This window comes from Tupaia chinensis, unplaced genomic scaffold (assembly GCF_000334495.1).
Source record: "Tupaia chinensis unplaced genomic scaffold, TupChi_1.0 Scaffold000208_1, whole genome shotgun sequence".
NCBI lineage: Eukaryota > Metazoa > Chordata > Mammalia > Scandentia > Tupaiidae > Tupaia > Tupaia belangeri.
Window position 1 is genome coordinate 26,710 of NW_006159683.1, and position 16,823 is coordinate 43,532.

General features: G+C 37.3%; 1 protein-coding gene across 2 annotated transcripts in view; it reads left to right on the forward strand.

Moving 5' to 3' along the window:
- Nucleotides 1–16,823, forward strand: part of MSRB3 (methionine sulfoxide reductase B3) — a 139,062-nt gene that overhangs the window by 15,648 nt on the left and 106,591 nt on the right. The window contains exons 1-3 of one of the 2 annotated variants that reach the window (XM_027771355.1): nucleotides 6,448–6,472; nucleotides 8,835–8,943; nucleotides 10,530–10,607. In XM_027771355.1, coding sequence (XP_027627156.1) covers nucleotides 6,463–6,472; nucleotides 8,835–8,943; nucleotides 10,530–10,607 — 197 coding nt within the window. In that variant the 5' untranslated portion in view covers nucleotides 6,448–6,462. Of the gene's footprint in view, nucleotides 1–6,447; nucleotides 6,473–8,834; nucleotides 8,944–10,529; nucleotides 10,608–16,823 lie in introns of those variants that run through there. The other variant, XM_006147273.2, reaches the window with a different exon arrangement.

The window sequence follows — 16,823 nt, forward strand, 5'->3', positions numbered from 1 at the left end:
TATTACTGATGTCGAAGACTCTGCACACCTTTCATAAGGACAGAATCCTTACTGTGTTGACTTGTATACATTTGATCACACCGTATGTCAGCTTGTCTAGCTGGAATTCCTTCCTATTAGGATCTTTTCTGGCACTCCGACTCAAAATGCTATTTCAATAAATTATTTGAGTTTTGAATAGTTAAGTTTTAACTGGACATGGTCAGTCTAGGTAGGTGATGTTTAGAGTGTTAGTGTCCTCTTTGTTATCTCTCTTTACTCAAAGGTCTGCATGTACTTTTAATGTAGATTGCACATTGTATTGTTTCTCTTGTCTTTACTGCTAGAATATGTGCTTTCCTAGGGCAGGAATTTTAACTTAATTTAACTTTCCAATGTTCATCATAGATTTTGATTCACCGTAGATATTTTGTAAGACAGTGTAGGAAGTCTAAGTTAATACTGGCTCAGCAGTTTATATTTTTGAAAAATTTGCAGCATGTTTGGAAAAATAAGGTAGAAACAACTGAAGGAGTTTGAGAATAATTGCATATTACGATTATTTGCCCATGTTAGTAGTGCCTTGCAGAGTAGATACCCTGATTCTGAGAGTGCTAGTAGGGGTATCCCACTTAGTGGAGTGTGTAGATTTAGAAGGTAAACTTACTTGAAAAGATCGTCTGTGTTTGTCTTGTCAAACCTTAAGTATGGAAACCAGAGTCTAGTTTTACCATTCAACTATGCACACTCAAACATAGGGTATGTTTAATTCAAGCAATTTAAGCTGGTAAGTTGCCTTGGCATGCTTATAATGTCTATTGATGCTAATTAGAACTCTATACATACACCTGTAGACTATAACTGAGTCTGATCTGTAGAATTGCCGTATGTGAAGTAATAGAGAAACAAAGCTAGCAGTCATGAAATGTGATTATCTTTATGAAAAATAAAGATATGCTTTTTCTCACATGTAGAAAAGAAAGTCTTTAAAAAGAAATAATTGTCTACTTTCTGACTCCTAAGACTTGCAGTTTTATTCTCTTTGTGTTTTGTTTAGGTCTTGGAGGACACCTGAAATTAAACTGAACCTAAATAATAAATTTAAGAATGCTTGGAAAAATGGAAATTAAGTTGAGATATGAATTTTAAGCTTTTTTTCGTTATGATGTTTCCTACTAGTGCCTACAGTATTACTCTGAAGGGGAGAATAAGTTAAGTGTCTCCGATGCAAAAGCCTTGCTTGGCCAAGGGCTTTGTTCTCTAGGCGCATCCAAAATACATCACCAGAAACATCTGCTGAGTATCCTCTTCCACAATGACTCTAGGTTGGGAATGATGGTCTATAGCCTAAAATGAATAACTTAAAGTAGAGAAAACAAATGAATAGAACCTACACCCTGACTGTATATTCAAAATTCAGCCAAACACTCTCTTAGAACTATTATATCACTTCACTAAAAGGATCTTCACTCAGATTTCTTTTGGCAGTTAAAAGGTAATGCTAAACAGTGTCTGTATTAAGATATATATAGCTATAAATTTCTTGACTTAAAAAGCACATTCCTTACAAGTGTAAATTGTTGCTTATCTACTCCATTCATATGTAGGTTTTTACGGTTGTCTTGAAGTTACTGTCTCTATCTCTCCCCCTGGATTACTAACTTCTTAGTGTCTTCCTGTCTTACATTGGCCATTTCCTCTGTGTTTTTGGAAAGTTCTTCCTTCAGGTTATCAGCACAACCCATTTTCTCTTTCTTTGAGCTTTGTCTTCACAGACCACTCTATTTAAGGTTAAAATCCTGGGCTGGCCCTGTAGAGCAGTGGTGAAGTGCTGTGTAGGAGAAGCAGCTGGATTCCACATGGCTGAGGTTAGAGTCCTCACCCCAGTGGGTGCATGTGTGCACAGGATCTTAACAGGAGAACTGAAGGAAAAAGAACTGTGTCTTGACCAGACCCTGATACCCAAATAGGGGGTTTTCTCTCTCTCTCTCACAATTACTCTAGCATTAAAAAAATTAAAATAATTACTCCTAGCACTCTCAGTTCTGGAGCCTTGCTCTGGTTTTGCTTTCTTTCTTCCTGCATACTTAAACTGCCTTTTAATAGATGCCATAATTTACCTACTTTTTTATTTTTTTCCTGTCTTCCTACACTCCTGCTGGAATGGGAAGTCTATGAAAGAGGGATCTGGTATAGTCCAGGTACTACTAGTATGTAGTAGCTATTTAATATATAGTTATTGAATGAATGAATAAATGACTGTATTTCACTTAGCATAGTACATGTCAGTCTGTAAACACTCAAAGAAAATAGGAAAAAAATATTGGGTCAGTGGTCCTCCCAGTCAGCCCTGCAGCTCTAGGTTCTTAAAAACAGAGGACTGAGCACAAGTGTCCCAACCTCTCAGATTGTATGTCATTGTCCAGCATGTTTTTCCTCTTTATGTCTACTTTGACAGAAAAGTCAGAATAATTGGTTTTCTCTCAGAGCATGCTTCTGTGGGCATAGACCTTTTCTTTCCCCTGTGGTTTGCATAATTTTCCTAACGCCTTTATTCAGTTTTGAGAATTAGTAGAATATAAGCAAAAGGCAAACACCCAACAAATAATGGTTCATGGTATGTTGTATATCTTATTCTAAACATGGACTAGATTAGACTTGTATAAATGCCCTCTTATTTAGAAATTCTAACTACGTCTAGAATAAAATGTGTTCAGTTTTTCAATATGACAGATTACTAATCAACTGAAAATTAAAATTTATAGCAAACATTTAATTATAGCATTTTAAAATACAGCAGCAAGATATTTTAACATGAACTTTAGTTTAAATCTAATAAACACAGAGCAAAAGAGATCATCTTAATCTGTTATTCATTTATTATCTTGGGAAAATATTTAATACTTTCACTTTTTTTCTGGCCCTAGAACCAAAATTAAAGTCATGAAATCTTTAGATCTTCTTTTGTTTTGATTTTTCACACAGAAATATAAAATTTATGACTCAAGAGTGCTCTAAGATTTAGGTAACAGATCTGGTTTACTTCTTAACAGGAAGTTAAAAAGCCTTTCAACATTTTTATAGACTTTGTGAGAATACCTTGTGAACACAATCACCCTGTTTTTCAGGAATGAATACAGAGAAGATAGAGATTCTCTAATAGACAAATGTAGTTACTTTTCTGGACGTGCTGTGGTGCATATTATTTTTATCCCTTTATTATTTTAAACTGTTTGTGATAGTTTGCTTTTTCTATTGCCAGAGGGTGCATGTGCTCTAAAGAGAAAGAGAAAAAAAGAGAGAAAAAGCACCTCTCAATAGGTAATGGTCACACCAGAGTCCTTTTCCTCTCATTTCTTCATTTCGTCAGGATTTGGGGTGTACACACACACACACACACACACACACACACATACACAAACACACATCTGACATGTTTTTCAGCCACCAGGGCCGGGATTCAAACCATGGTTGGCCATGTGGAAACTAGCTTTCTATGCATAGCATTTAACTGTTACTGATATTTTTAAGATGAAAGTTATTGCATAATTTGAGAAGAAGGAAGTTGTCATTTTTTCTGATGAAACATATGACTATGGGCTTTATAGTCAAATAGCCGTGGGTTTGCGTTAACATACTATTTGCTTTTTGTCCTCAATACATTGTAAGTTTCTTAGCCTCATTTCTATATCTGTGAAATGGGCATAGCAACTGCTTTCTAGAATTAGTGAGAGGATTAAATGTAACCTTATATAATGTAATTGATTAAAAATGTGCTTGGCACATGGTAGGACTCAAATTAGTCTTATTTTCTGGGACCAGCACTTAGCGTAATGGCCATGTTGCTGGACTCCGATGTAGTCGACCGTGGTTCGAGTCCCGGACCCGGTGGCTTAAATTCACGCCGGGCGCGTGTGTGTGCATGCCCAAGATCCTGAGAGGAGAATGGAGGAGAAGGGATTGCGGAGTGGCCATCCCCCCGGGGGGTGATTTCTTGCTTTCTGTCTCTATGGCTCTCTCTGTCTGTGTGGCGAGCGCACGTGCCCTATATAGCAAAAACCTTTCCAAAAAAAGAAAAGAAAAAAAATTTAGTCTTGTTTTTCTTCCTCCAGTTCCTTTTTTTTTTTGGAGAGATTTTTGCTATAGGGCGTGTGGGCTCACCAGACAGACAGAGAGACAGAAAGCAAGAAATCACCCCCCGGGGGGATGGCCACTCCGCAATCCCTTCTCCTCCCTTCTCCTCTCAGGATCTTGGGCATGCACACACACGCGCCCGGCGTGAATTTAAGCCACCGGGTCCGGGACTCGAACCGCGGTTGACCACATGGGAGTCCAGCAACATAGCCATTACGCTAACTGCTGGTCCCTCCAGTTCCTATTTTAATAAATTTTTTGAGAGTAATTTTTGTAGAAAATGCTTTCTGAGAGAACTGTTACAGAAGAATAATCACCAATAAAATACTGCAGTACATTGACATACCTGACTATCTTTTAAAATACAGTTTTGGGCTGGACCTGAAGCACAGCATATAAGCGCCACACAAAGGAACTGGATTCCATATGGCTGACCAGGGTTAAAGTCCCAGCTCTGTTGAGTAGTCAGTATTTTGACAGGAAGGAGAATTGGAGGAATAGGATTATGGCATGACCAGGTCCTTCTTGGGGCTGTTATCTTTCAGTTTTTTTCTTGGACATACCCTGTGGCATAAAATAAATTGTTTTAACTTCCCAATTACCTGTAATAAGACTAATAATAATACTGGATCGTCGTTTCTTTTGCATAGAAAAATATGTCATGACTTTTCCAATGTCCCAACATAATATTACACCCATTAAGTGGTGTTTGATAAGTTCTAATTGCTGTGTTCTTACAGCAGACCTGAGAGGGCTGCTGGTCAGAGAAGTTGACATACCTAAGGTCACATGACTGAGAAGCAGACAGAGTTAAAAAAGGAACTCTTCCTGTAAATGTAGGTCTACTTATAGCAAGAACTTAACAAAGGAGCTTCAAAATAATTTTGGCCTTGAGGCAACAACATGGAATAAACGCCAATATGAAATGAGATGTTTGGCATATTTTAGTAAATAAATAACCTTTGGGCTTGATAATAGAATGATCTGATCTATACTAAAGTTACCATGTAGGGAATGTATTATTATTATAAACCAAGTGGCAATATTACCCTGTCACATGTACTTGAGTTGCAAGTATACATACATACATACATACATACATACATACATATGTACTTGTGCCTTCAAAGTACACTATTAGACATTTAAATAAAGAGAAGAATCTTTCCATAACATACTTCTAAGCCAATTTAGGGGTCATAGAACAGATGTCATATAATACTAATGTTAAATTGCCCTCTATAATAAGAAAATTACAGTACCTAAGTGAAGATAGGAAAGGAAAACTATCCAATGAATTACTCTAGAATTTCAAAATGAAATGATTTCTTCAAAATTAACAGTGGCACCATGTGACTTTAGAAAAGTGAGTCCAACAGGGAGGAGGGAAATCAGAGACAAAAGTGAAGATTTCTGTGTTTATATATGCCAGGTTTTGGTTATGATGCTAGAAGAATTAATGTAATTGTGTAGCTTTCCATTTTCTAGAAGTATATTATTATTAAATTATGTGGCAAGATATTTATTAAAATCGAACTAACTTCTCATTGAGTTGTTTGATATAAAATCACAATAGTAGTTTCTAGCTTCCATGTACTTGTTAGGTATACGCTAAAAGCCTAATTATTTTGAGTCCATAGTATGACCAAAGAATAAAATGTACAAAGTTTGACAACTTTAAATAATCACTAGAATTTCTTAAAGAACAAACTTCACTTACAGTTAGGAAACAATATTTATATTTAAGGTTGAAAAGCCAGGATGTAGGAAAATTTTGCTAATTTGGAAGATGACCTTTAAGTGCACCAAAACCAAATAATTTGTAGGCTATGACATAGGGCACATTCCTACAAAATTTGTGTGAATACTGCTTTAGTGGTTCTTGAAAGACAAACAAAGAAAGCTGGAATGAAATCTTTATTCCCCTCCCAAATAAGAGGGAGACTAACAAAGGAGTACAGCAGCACTCTTTCAAAGCCTGCCATTAAAACAGGGTCTCTGTAGCACAGTTAATGAGATGGCTCATAGTGGAAAACAATCTGTTTTTAAGAATGTTTAGATCAAAAGTAATTTCTAATCTATGAAATAAAGTCTCTTCAATACCCTTCATTCACCAGTAAAGCTTTTATGTTTGTATTATTTACTTCAATCAGATGTTTTCAATTTTACCTTTTTTCCTTGTACAAATACTTGACATGGTTCATCAATACTGACCAACAATTTTATTCTTTTTCTTCAGAAAAGAGAGATTTTTGAGAGAGGGAGAATGAAAAAGAGAGAAACATCTTTGCCTAAACGACTTGCAAGCATCTGTGCTTTAAGCTACTTTTTATGAACACTCCTTAGTAAATGACTCAAGGTAAAAAAGCAGAAAAGCAACCAGTGTTAGGAAATTGCAATCCAATACCATGTAATTTAAACCTGCAGTCGCTTCTCTTGTACTAAATGACATACAGATGGGTAGCTTATTTCTCTCAACTCTAGGAACACAATCGTTCTTTTTGTATGAATGAACATATATTAACACAAATATTTGGGACAGAATTGTTTCATTCTAATTGAACAGATTTTAATTACCTATGCCATTGAGGGGAATCATTTTAATCAAGACATTTTGTCATGTTAAGCTCATAACTAATAATTTTTTGACAGAATTAACAGATACAACCCTTCCAACACAAAATAACTTCTAAGAAGTCTGTATTGAATTAAGCAGAAACTCACCTATCACAGTCAACTGATTATTTAAGAAAGAGCTGTTCTGTATTCAAGTTTTTGAGAAGCTTATTCTTTCTTTCTTTCTTTTTTCTTTTTTTTGGAGAGGTTTTTGCTATAGGGCACGTGTGCTGACCAGAAAGACAGAGAGACATAGAGAGAGAGAAAGCGAGAAATTGTCCCCCAGGGGGGATGGCCACGCCGCAATCCCTTCTCCTCCATTCTCCTCTTGGAATCTTGGGCACGCACACACATGTGCCTGGCGTGAGTTCAAGCCACTGGGTCTGGGACTCAAACCATGGTTGGTGATATGGGAGTCCAGCAACATAGCCATTACGCTAACTGCTCGTTCCGAGAAGCTTATTCTGACAGAACAAACTTTTCTCAGGAAAACATTCTTCTTTATCCCTTAGACAATAGTGAAAATACAAGTAGTGAATATTTGGATAAAACCAAGTGCACTGTAGGGTCCAGTGAGATGGGAAACGAACATGCTAGTAGTGCTATGTCAGCTGTTGTGGATCAGAGAATGGCCAGGGTCATGGAAAGCCAGCAGAGGTGCTGCTTGATGACCTGCAGTCCTTCTCCAGGGTGTGCCTTTCTGTGTGGGCTCTGGATTACTCTCCCGTCTCTAAACTCTCTTACAGAGAATCAACCACTCTGTCTTGGTGGCCCTAACTCTGGAAGCTGATATTCTTCTTCAATTCCCATATCAGGGACACGGGTTAATTTTTTTCTAGTTTAATGTTAGTGATCTCACTATGACATAGTGATACTAAGACATTAGGGACCTTAAATGTAAAAGTAAAAAGTAACTCCACTCCTAAATCTTATTTCTTTATATTTTAAAAGAAGTTGAATTTAATATTCAGGAAACCAAGCCAGCTTTCTCTTAGTAACTTCAAAACATGGTAAGAAATCTTTACGTTTAGGACCATCTGTAAGCTTCTTTCCTACTGTGATGGATGGCAAAGAAAAGCAATTTTACTGCAGTGAGTAATGGCTGCCCTGTCCCGGAGTTACATTTCTTTTCAATCATTTGTGCAGGTAAAATAAAATACTCTATATAAACAGGTGTTGTATGAACATTTTACTGCAGTCTGTATAGGTTGAAATAAAAGCTGCCATTGTTATTACAATAGAATCACATTAAAATTATTTTACCATTCAAGTACACTTAATCAGTGGTCTTCCTAGATATACTTTGTAAAAAAGGAAAAATAGGCTTCTAAGTACAGTCACAGTCACATTGAATTTCCTTTTTCCCCCCTCTTTCTCCATCCCTGCTTTTCTCACCTTTTCTTTGCACCGCCTTAATCTACAATAGTAAAAATACTTTTCTTGTAATCTGAAAGTTTCTTGCTGCCTGTTTAACATGCTTCCATACTCTGTAAAGAGACATTTATTTTTAAGGACACTGGAGAACTTAGTGTGGGGTCTGGTGGGATTGCAGAGGACAGCAATTCCTAGTTATAGAAGAAAAGTATATCTTCAGGTCTCAAAGAAAAATAAATAGACTGGTAGTTAAATAATTCACAATGGAAATTGAATGATGATTTCAAACCACTCCACCAAGTTGCAAAATTAGTGAATGGGGAGTTACGGTTCAATTTAATATGCCCATCATCTTATGTATACAATGTCAATGCTTGCAAATATACTTTCAAATACATTTGAACCACAAAAAAATGGAGCTTCAGGTTATTGGGAGGCACACAGGATGTATCTCGATCTTGTGAATATTCAGAGTTTTTAGTATCACATGGTAGAAGCTTTGGCTATAACACATTGTCTCTGCTCCAATGGAATCCCATGGATCTAAAGAAACATTGTTTTTAAACTTAGAGACATAATCAGCTGCAGCTCAGGTGAGCTTTTCTAGTGCATTAGGGACTGGTCTGGTCATTGGCAAGTGACTGCAGAAGCTGTGCTGTGGCGGCCAGCCAAAGCAATTATTTAGGATTCAAACTAAAAAGCCTCTTTCTCTCATATCCTTTCTCTTTCAGGGTCATGTAGGGATAAAAAGAACTGTAAGGTGGTCTTTTCCCAGCAGGAGCTGAGGAAGCGGCTCACACCCCTGCAGTACCATGTCACTCAGGAGAAAGGAACGGAAAGGTAAGGTGAGCTGTAAGGAACAGTCGTTGAGCAAGAGCTTGCGTTCTTCACCCCTACCCTCGAATCTTCTTCCTTGCCAATTAAAGCATTCTACACTAATTCGCCGAGGTCTACAAATTAGTATCCTTGAAAAGGTTGAAAACGTTATTGTTTACGTTTAGAAGTTTTATTTGTTCTTTCTTCCATTTAATGAACAGCCTATCTCATGTCGAGTCACGAGGCTTTTGTTAAGGGCCTGTTTTTAGTTTACTACAAATGTGTGGAAGTAATAGCGATTTAGGTACATTTTTTGGGACGACATCACAGTAAGCAAAACCATGAGGGATGTGGCGCTATGCCAGGATGCTGAAATTTTGAAGGTGGCCATTGTAAGTATAGATGTTTTGGCTGCAAAAAGAAGGTAGCATAATTTAGTTCCTTTCTACCCCACTCCAATTTCTTTTTGAAGCACATGTGGAGAAAGTATTTATTGGCTCATTTGTGGTTGGAATGTCAAAAATTTTCAATAACTGCCCTCACATGGCTTTGGTCCTTGGAAGTTCGCCCTAAGTCTTGAAAAAAGAGTTAGTTCACTTCCAAGACAGTTTTTAGTGAATAAAGTCTCTCTCAGCTGATTCCAGCTCAAAGGTAACTTGCCAAGGTCCACCGATTTTGTTGTCTAATTTTTACCATGGAGCTTGGCATAAGGCCGTAACTTACCTCTGATCCGAATTTATTAATGATGTAACTTCTTGTTTTCATTCATGAACTGAAAGCGCTCCTTACCACACACGGGATCCTTGTTAATAGGCAGCACTCTTGCTGTCACAGTATCTACTGTTTACTGATTTACCAAAGGCTGACTCTCTGACCAGGTCCACCCTCCCCACAGAGCGAACTAGCTGTGGGCTTGAGTCTCAGCTCAGGAGGACTTCGACCGTCCTGTTGTGTACACGACTAGCAAAATGATTTAATGCACACAAACAACCAGAGATTAGGTCATTCTTAAAAATTCTGTTTATAAAAAAAAATTGGACCTCATAAAGAGGGTGAAAGGATAATAAAAACAAGCTGCAGAGCACATAGACTTTTTGTTGGGCTAGCACAGCTGATTTGTATTAGCTGAATGACCTCCTAGCCTTTAAGATTGTTAACTTAGAAAAATATTCCCTTAAAGCTCCAATATTCCTTTTAAGCCAAAAAATAAGACTCTTTCTACTTGAAGTCTTGGATCATTTTTGGTATACACTCTTGGACACTGTAGAGTAGCAAAAATCTTATGTAATAATGGTTTTTCTATGAATCTAAAACTACAGGCTTTTTTTTTTTTTTGAAATAGGAAAATCTTTACTGTGAGCATTACATAACTAGATGGCTTGGTGTTTTTATTTAACCTGCACTAGTTTGAAGTAGTTATATGTACATTTTATTATATAGATTTGAAATATATTAGTAATGTTCAAATTTCCACGTTTGGTCTGTTCTCATTGTAGGACAAAAAGCCTTTGAAAGATTTATTAGAGAAATATAGTTTAAACAAATATGTTCTGTAAGAAAGAATGCTAACCTCGTTTAATTTTTAAAATGATCTGTTTATTGTTTATCAGTGCCTTTGAAGGAGAATACACACATCACAAAGATCCTGGAATATATAAATGTGTTGTTTGTGGAACTCCATTGTTCAAGTAAGTATGTTTAAAACCTATAGGAATGCCTATATCGCAGATGGCAAAGAACACGGTTTTGCTTGCTCACTTTAGAATCTTGGTAGTACTGGATTTTCTTTCTTTCTTTTTTTTTTTTCTATTTCTAATTATCCTCCACAAATCAAAAGTAATTATTGACTTTCATGGTGATTTACTAGTGTGATAGGCTGGCTGATTTGCACTATAGAATCTTTAAAATACCCAACATTAACTTGTTCATCTCAGTACCCCTGGTGCTTAGCAGAGCTAGAAGTGTTTATGTATTTACTGATTTTTCTGTCTTCACGTGATGGTCCTGAATATACTTGGGTCATAATGAAAAGTTTTTCATGTTCATTCTTCAGCTTGAATAGTATCCACCAAGTGGATTATTTATACTTCTGTAATAAAGGGAAATACCTGTTTTGAAAGTAATATGAGAATTATAACAGAGACTTATACATAGTTAAGCAAATTATGTAATATGAGGTTAACAGTTTTTGTATTGATCCAAAAATCTTTATTTAAAAATTTTCAACAGCTTACCATTAAAACAAACAAATAAACAATATATAGACTGACCAAAATAGTTAATTGAGACAGTGTATTTTGGAGATTATGAATCTTCAATTAAAGAAAATCTATCCATAAAGCTTTATTTATGTAGGCAGGAAAAATCCTAGAAGTTCTTTATTTCCCATAGGACGCTAATTTTGGGGAATGAAGAAACAGAAACCTTAATTGAGAGTAAATGTCACTTATTTAAAACATAATTATAGATGTTCTTAGGGAAAATAAACAAGAATCTTATAGTATGTAAAACACAATGTATCTCCATAAATGTTTCTCTTTTTTAAAAAAATTAGCCTTTACAGATTTTCCAGGAATACCGGGAAACAGTAGTTTCCTTGAAAAATTTTTAAAAATGTTTAAAACCTTTCTTAAAGTACACAAATCTTATTGTACATTAGTGTTAGTTGAGGATCTGTTCTGAATTCTTACGTATTTATTCTTCATGTTAAAAAAACCCGACCCTTCAAATTGTCACCCATTTCCTCCTAGAAAACACACGTCCTTATATTTCAACACCTTCAGCTTGTGTCATAATAGTTGATATAACACTTAACGATAGTTGCTGAGCCATGTTAAACTTGTTAATATCCCAAATGGTAAAAATTGGCCACATCCCCTTTCCTTTTTGTTTAAGATTCTCCATTTCTTTTCCTATCATGTGAATCACTAAAGTACTGGATCTAAGGAAAACTTACTGTTTTAAATAAGAAACAGAACTGCTATAAATGAAGGATTTAACCCATGTGAAATTTTGAGTCACAAATCCTAAAAGCAAGACCCTTATCCAAACATAGGTACTGGTGGGAATCAAATTTCACATTCGAGGTGATATTGCCTCTCTATTTCCTTTAGCGATCTTGTTAGGAGAGCCTTTATTTTTAAAATGTTTAAGAAATATGTTTTAATTCTATTTTTTTCTTTTTTAAGTTCCTTGCTTCTCCTTACTTGATTTCTTGTCCATTTGAGGGGAAAAATAAAATCCCAGTTCTATTCTTCACTGAAGATCTAGCCACAAAGACTTTCCAGGGACCACAGGGCAGGGACAGTTTTGAAGGGATCAATTTTCTGATCCTCAACTTTTATACATACATTTTCCTGGAACTGATGCTTCTGAGAGACTTTGTCTGCCAACTCTTCCTTCTCATCTCTTCTATCATGATTACCCTCTCCCTCTGCATGGAAGATGTCATACCTTTTATCCAGCCCAAATCTTACTATGATTTACTGCCCTAGGGTGTACACTCCAGGGCATCATGCAAAAGGAAAGTTTAGGAACGCATTACTTCTGAAATTGAGACCCATGCAAGCAAGGCAAAAAAAGCACTGCTAAAACAATATTGGAATAATATTTTATCTTAGCCAGGTTCTTGGCACCACCCTGTCTGCTTGTCTGTCTTTCATCTGCTGTCTGTCCATTTTCTGTGAGGCTTCTTAGGTGAGAGGGTTGCCCTAAGAACTCGTCTCAACATAGTTATTCAAATGAAAAAAGAGAAAGAACAGAAAAAAGTCTTTTTTTTTTTTTTTTGGACAGAAAATAAATCTATTTGGTTGATTGATTTGACAATGAGACCTGGTTTTAGAAATTATGTGGTGGACTTCGCCATTCATTTAACGATATAAATATGTAGTGATAAGTATGTAGCTTTATTGTTTTAACAAAAAATTTATTTTAAGCATTTCTACAATACCCCTAACACCAGCAAATTCATCTCTTGTGATAATACAAATTTGATGAGACATTTTAGCTACTAATCTAAAATAGGAGAAATGTGTATCATTCAGCAGTCAGGATATAGAAGTCACACTGTAATTTGAATAGGTAAGTTCACTATAAAGAATTAGGAATGTACTAGAGGACTGTGGTAATGAGGGATTGGCTAGTAAGAAGGTAAGAGAAATTCTGAGAATAGAGGAATTGCAGATGTGAGAAACAACCAAGTCTTCTTGGGCTGAAATAGAGAGCCCAAGGGTCAGTCTCTCCCACCCTTTCCTTTCCTTGGGGGTGAGGTCTAGATCTTGTTGGAGAAGGCATGTCTGTAGCTATTAAATGACAGACAAGTCATCAGGTTGTGGTGATGGTGATGGTTTCTGGAAACACAGCCCCTGGAAATTTCTGGACATCTACCCCCTGAGGTGCAGGCTGTTTGCCAGGAGGTGAACCGCTTTATCATAATCCACCCAAGAGGACTGCCAGGGGAAGCTGCTGGCTGCTAGGTGCTGGTGATGGCTGTGCACTGAAAGTACCACCTGCCACTGCAGGAGGCTGACTTTGGAGAAGATTCTCATGTTGCAGTGGCTGGGCACTTGGGAGGGAGTGTATTCTACAAAGGCTGGATGCAGGAGAAGCTGCTCTGTAGGAGCCAGGTGCTCAAGTGGGAGTGCTCACTGAGGTGTTGGGTAAAGAAGTCATTCTCACTCCAGTAGCCTGGCACTGGAGAAGCACCCGTGCTGCAGGTGCCTGGAAGTGGAGAAGCTATGGGTTCAGATGTGAGAGAAACCTCTGGCAGAAGCTGTGGGTATGGAGGATTGTGTTGAGCAGGCATGCTGAAAGAAAGAAACAAGTCTTCCCCTCCTGCAGTCTCTCTCTTGTGGCTCCTACTGGCAGTTTAATGTCATGCTGGCAAATATTTAAAGGGCTCAGCTAAATCGTAGCAGAGCAGGCAATGAAGATGGGTTTAAAGGTAATGGGCATAAAGTCTATATTTAAAAAAAAATATTTTAAGGAAAGCTCATGAGCCAAAGTTTACAAACTGCTCATTAGTCTAATGAGTTAATGATATCACTTTTAGGGACCCTCTAGGTAGTTGGTTTCATGCTTTGAACACAAAACATAGTAAACAGCTGGTGTGTGTGTATGTGTGTGTTTGTGAGGGGGGGAGAGAGAGAGAGCGAGAGAGAGAGAGAATAGTTTTTGCTGGAAAGAAGTTAGGAAGAAACTTAGGCAGAACAAACTAAGGAGAGGAACAATATGAGAAGTAACAGTGGGTGAGCAACAGATAGGAAAGAAGTAAGAAGTGCTGAATTGGAAAATGTCTAATCATTAATGGTATGAAAAGGTTGTCCTCCCAGCCCTTCAATATTCTTACTCACACATGTAGTATGTGTGTCTGTGCATGTATGTGCATGTATGTGCATGCATGTGCATAATCCCTTCATTTACTTCACTGATATGTGCGTGTGTGTGTATTGTACTTCCTTACAAAACAGGCTATTCAATTATTCTCATTGCATGTTCAAACTTGTACTCTAAATACATTTGCTCTCTGAACAATATGCTGCTTTCTTACTGCCTACCAAGTACAAGAACCTCATTCACAGGCTTTTTATAAACCAAATGTGTAATTTATTCCATGGTTCACATTTTCTTCACATTTACAAATTCTACCAAGCCAGTTTATTTCTCATATGGTACTACTGATTTTCAGTTAGTAAATTAACCGACAGAAGCAAGAACATTCTCTTCTATGATTATTTGAACTTTTAAAATTTCATAAAGTGAATTTATTGCACACCAGATAAACCAGAGGAGGCATTAGTAAAACAATTTAATTCAGAAAGTGCTTTTGCCTAGTTTTATTTTGCTTTGCCTGACACTTTGCCAGGTGTTGTGGTACAAATAAAATACATTTATGAAGCATTTTCTCCTCAAGATACTTATGGGTTTTTTAGTATAATAAGAAAAATACAATTGCAAAATATGGTAATGTTAGCATCTATCTGAATGTGCCTGTTTGAGATTTTTTTTGTCTTTATTCACGATAGAGTGTGTGAGCGTCAGAGAGAGGAGCACCTTCCACAAGATCTGGTGACACCCTTTCTCCAGTCCTCCAGCCCGTCTTACTTTGGGCACTTGCACATGACTCCACCGTTTTATTTATTTATTTTTTTTAAAAAAGAGGTTTTTGCTGTAGAGTGCGTGCACTCGCCAGACAGAGAGACAGAAAGCGAGAAATCACCCCCCAGGGGGGATGGCCACGCTGCAATCCCTTCTTCTCCATTCTCCTCTCGGGATCTTGGGCACGTACACACATGCGCCCGGCGTGAGTTTAAGCCACCGGGTCCAGGACACGAACCGCGATTGACTCCATGGGAGTCCAGCGACATAGCCATTACACTAACTGCTGGTCCCGACTCTAGTGTTTTTGAGGCTGAGGAGGTTTAGGATTTGAACCACAGTTGCCAGGTGGGATCCAGAAATGGCAGGAAGGTTTTAGATGACCAACTAAGGAAGGCCTTGGATACCAGAGACAACTTAAATTCCTGCTTGAAATCCTTTAAGCCCTGGAACCTTTTCCTCCATGGATCCCTGTCTGACCCTTCCAGGGTGAACTGTGGTGTCCCTCCTGTCTGTTCCACAGACCTTCTTGCATGTACTTGAGTCATTGCAGTTTCTGCTTTGTTTTGTAATTCTCTGTTTATGTGCCTGTCTGCCTTCCATGAAGTGGATTTTACAATGCCAAGGCCACGCTTTATTCATATTTATAACTCTGGCCTCTGGCATACACTTATCATTAAATACTTATTTATTGATCACATGTGTGTCTGGATAGATTGTAGAGAAATTCAGAGTAAGGTAATAGCATGATAAAATGGGAAGGAAGCCATAACAGTGCACAAGATAGATTTCTGTGAATGAAAAGGAAGGAAATGAGAGTGTAACAACCTCAGTGGAAACTTTTTCCTCGTAGCCAATAAACTTCAACATAGTCAATGTGGGAATCAGCTCCTGATAATTTAATGTCAGACTTTTTTTTTTCATGCTTTATTTTTTAAAAGAGATATAATTTTTTTTTAATTTTAATTTATTTTTATTTCTCTTTCCTTTATACATTCATTCACATTACTTAGCTTACAAGGTGACTATTCCAACATGTGCACATTTCTCACCAGTCCAGTTCACCAGGCTAGAAAGTTATCTTCAATACATAATGATCCATTTCTTTGTCCCCGAAATGCCTTGCCTCTCCATTTTTCTCCTTAATGCCCTCCCTCAGACTCTACCACATAAGATAGCTTATATTCTGCGTACATTTATTCACCAGGAATTGCACGGAATGGCTCATTTGATACAGGTCCACTGATGATAACATTCAAGCAATAGTAACGCCTACATAACACTTAACCGTTTGTCAGGCATGAATTGAAGAATTTATGTATACATATGAAGTCATTTAATTTTCACAACACATTTTACAGATGGGAAAACTGAGAGTATGTGTAATTTATGAGTGGATGGATTTAAAGTAATAATACGCTTTTTAAAAAGGAAGAAAGACAATTGAGTGAAGAAAGAAAGAAAGCAGAGTGAAGGTTTAAAATATTTTATTTTGGTCACTCTAACCTGGTTAGTTTGCTAGCATCATTGAAATAAATGGGACACACACACACTCCCCTCAGTTACTTGAAAAGATCTGTTTGTCACAGTACTTACGTTGAAATTGAAGTCCATCCCAATAGAGGAAGGGCTGAGCCAGGAGGGCTGAGCGAGATCCATCATGGCACATCACTGAGAAGGCCTCAGCTCCGGGCTAGTGTTTTCCTTAGGGAAGTTCCTTGGAATCCTGACAGGAAGATGTAGCTCATCTTTAGGAAGCCATCCAACCATTCAGCATCTGGGAGGTAGGGCAGCAGTTGGATTTATGG